Below are 2,565 nucleotides of genomic sequence, written 5' to 3'. Positions count from 1 at the left end.
GCATCTTTTTTATTATTTTTTTTTTCTCCATAATAATCTTAAAATTCTAAAAACCCATAATTTACTTTCTTGGAAAAAAGGCAGCAAGCCGTTGCTTCTTTATTGGAAGAATGTGTATTTCGGGCGAGTTCATTTTCTTTAGCTTTACGCTCCTGTTCTTTACGGGTTTCCTAAGCGCCTCGGTGTTGTCCCGCGGCTCGGGCTGGCTCTTCATGTCGTAGCACTGCAGCACTGAGTCCTGGGGCATGTCCCTTTTGAAGGAGAAGTTTTTGGTGGACACCCCCGACAGGCCCTTGATCTTGCCGCAGAAGATGGCGGGCACGGCGTCCTTGACAGAGACGATGACTTTGGCTGTCTGAGAAGTGCTGACGATCTCAATGTTGTTGCCACCGGCCTTGGGTTCGCAGGCTGCCCTCCCGGCTGGTTCCACCAACCACTTCTGTGGCGGCCGCAGGAGCTCACCTGGCCCCGGCCCCACCACCCTGCCCTCCGCCTTGCCTGCAGCCTCCGGCGCTTTGGAAGGGGCGAAGGGGGTGGCCGGCTTGTCCTGCGGGCTGCCCTCGGCACTGGGCCCACTGCCGGCCGTCTCCCCATGGGGACCCCCTGGCTTGCGGCACGAGGAGAGCGACAGGTCCAGTGCCCCGTCCTCAGGAGATGGCGGTGGCGGGGCAGCCTCGCAGGCCCGAGCCATGGGCGGGCTCTTCATGGAGAGGTCCAGCGCCTCGTTCTCGCTGCCCATCTTGATGACAGTGTGGCGGTTTAGCTGGGAGAAGTCCCGCTGGTGGACGAGGTCAAAGGGCTTCGTCTCCTCCTTCTCCAGAGAGGTCTGGGTGCCCTTGCAGGGCTGCGGGGTGAAGACTGGGGGCTTGGGTGGGTCGGGGGTCACCTTGGCTTCAGCACCATGGGGCATGGGGATGGGGACAGGGATGGGAATGGGCACGGGGACGGGCAGGGGCACGATGACAGGGTAGGGCACCAGCAGCGTGGCAGGGGGCACCAGCGGGGAGAGGGGTGAGCTGAAGGCCTGGGGTGGGAGGGCAGCATAGTCAGGAGGGGGCTGGCAGGGGGCCGAGCCCAGGGCGCCCTGCCCTGAGGGAAAGAGGTCCTGCAGGACTGCGGCGAAACCCGGTGTCTGAAAGACAGGCGGCAGCACGGGCTCCTGGCCTGGGCCCGACGGTTTGGGGTCCAGGAGCTGGGGCTGGCTGACAGGGGCAGAGGCGCCTGGGAAAAGACCACCATGCAGGGGGCTGGCAGGGCAGGCAGTGCTGGGGGGCAGCACCAGGGGCGAGTTGAGGTGCTGGAAAACATGCTGCTCCAATAGGACTGGTAGTGGGATGGGGCCCTGCGTGGTCATGACGTACGGGGTGGCACCACTGGCCGGCATCTGCGGGGCGGCACTGCCAGCCACCTGCAGGTGGATAGGCAGGACAACGGGGCTGTCCCCCAGGCAGATGGGCTGCAGCACGGTGGCCGCCACCTTCAGTGCCACCCCGCTCTGTGATTCAGCCGGCGGTGTCAGGATGGAGGGAGCAGGGACGGTCACCAGTGGGGACAGGGCCTTCTTCATCAGGTCAGCTGAATTGATGTTCCAGGCCTCCGCTGTGATCAGCTGGGCCACGCCGTTCTCCAGCTTGTTGTTGGCCATGGCCGCCGGTGGGCTGGTGACATCCATGGGCAGGTTGGGAGTCTCCTTGTAGAGCTCCTCCATCTCGCAGGGCTTTGGGGCTCCGCAGCGCCACGCTCACATCGCCGTCAGCAGGATGGGGCTGCCAGGGGCTCCGGCACTGACATCGCTTGGCCTGCAATGCAGAGACGTGGTTTAGGCACTGCATAAATCTCCTCCTTAACAAAACATTTGCGACTGCCTTGAAAGACCCTGTCGCCAAAACAAGCCCTTGAACGTTTCCACGTTTCAGGATAACGGCTCCACAACTCATAGCGGTAATGTACACAGTGATGCTGTATACACAGACGTCCGTGAGTGCTGTACGAACAGTTTTGAGGAACTTATATTTAGCCGTAAACACAGATAATTTAAAGGACCTGAAGGCTGCCTGCAGTCAAAAAAACCCCTTCCGTACGCCAGCCAACCCAAGGGCTTGGGCAGCCCCTTCTGCTGCTTTAAAACAAAGCTCTGCATAATGACAGTGTATGGCAGGGCCCAGAGACAGTGCACTGCTTTAACTCAGCAGGAGCACAAAACCAAATGTTTCTAAATATACACGGCTCAGAAATGTTCCACCGTGGCAGGGTCCTCGGTTCCCCTACAAGAGCTGTTATATTTTCCCCCCATGAGGTTTTACTTAAGTGGGTCAGGCCATTGGTGCAGCAGCACCTCTGACACAGCCTGTCAGGGGTCCAGAGGAAGCCATGAGGATGATCAGAGTGCAGGAGTACCTCTCCTATGAAGAAAGGTTGAAGAAGTTGGGCTTGTTCATCCTGGAGAAGAGAAGACTGCGGGGAGACCTCATTGTGGCTTTCCACAACTTGAGGGGAGCTTATAAACAGGAGGGAGACTGACTTTTTACAAGAGCAGATATCATAGACATTTATGATAGAATCATA

General features: G+C 58.7%; 1 protein-coding gene across 1 annotated transcript; it reads right to left on the bottom strand.

Annotated features, from left to right (window-relative positions):
* Positions 1–26: 26 nt before the first annotated feature.
* Positions 27–1,708, bottom strand: RAI2 (retinoic acid induced 2; the record flags this gene model as incomplete). The annotated part of the gene is made up of 1 exon (XM_079537050.1): positions 27–1,708. The coding sequence occupies one exon, from the start codon at positions 1,706–1,708 to the stop codon at positions 62–64; it is 1,647 nt and encodes a 548-aa protein (XP_079393176.1). The 3' UTR covers positions 27–61.
* Between the last annotated feature and the right edge of the window lie 857 nt (positions 1,709–2,565).

Source organism: Tetrao urogallus (assembly GCF_951394365.1).
Source record: "Tetrao urogallus genome assembly, chromosome: 1".
NCBI classification, from domain to species: Eukaryota; Metazoa; Chordata; class Aves; order Galliformes; family Phasianidae; genus Tetrao; species Tetrao urogallus.
The sequence above is the reverse complement of the archived record's forward strand: the minus strand, read 5'-3'. Positions and strand labels throughout refer to the sequence as shown.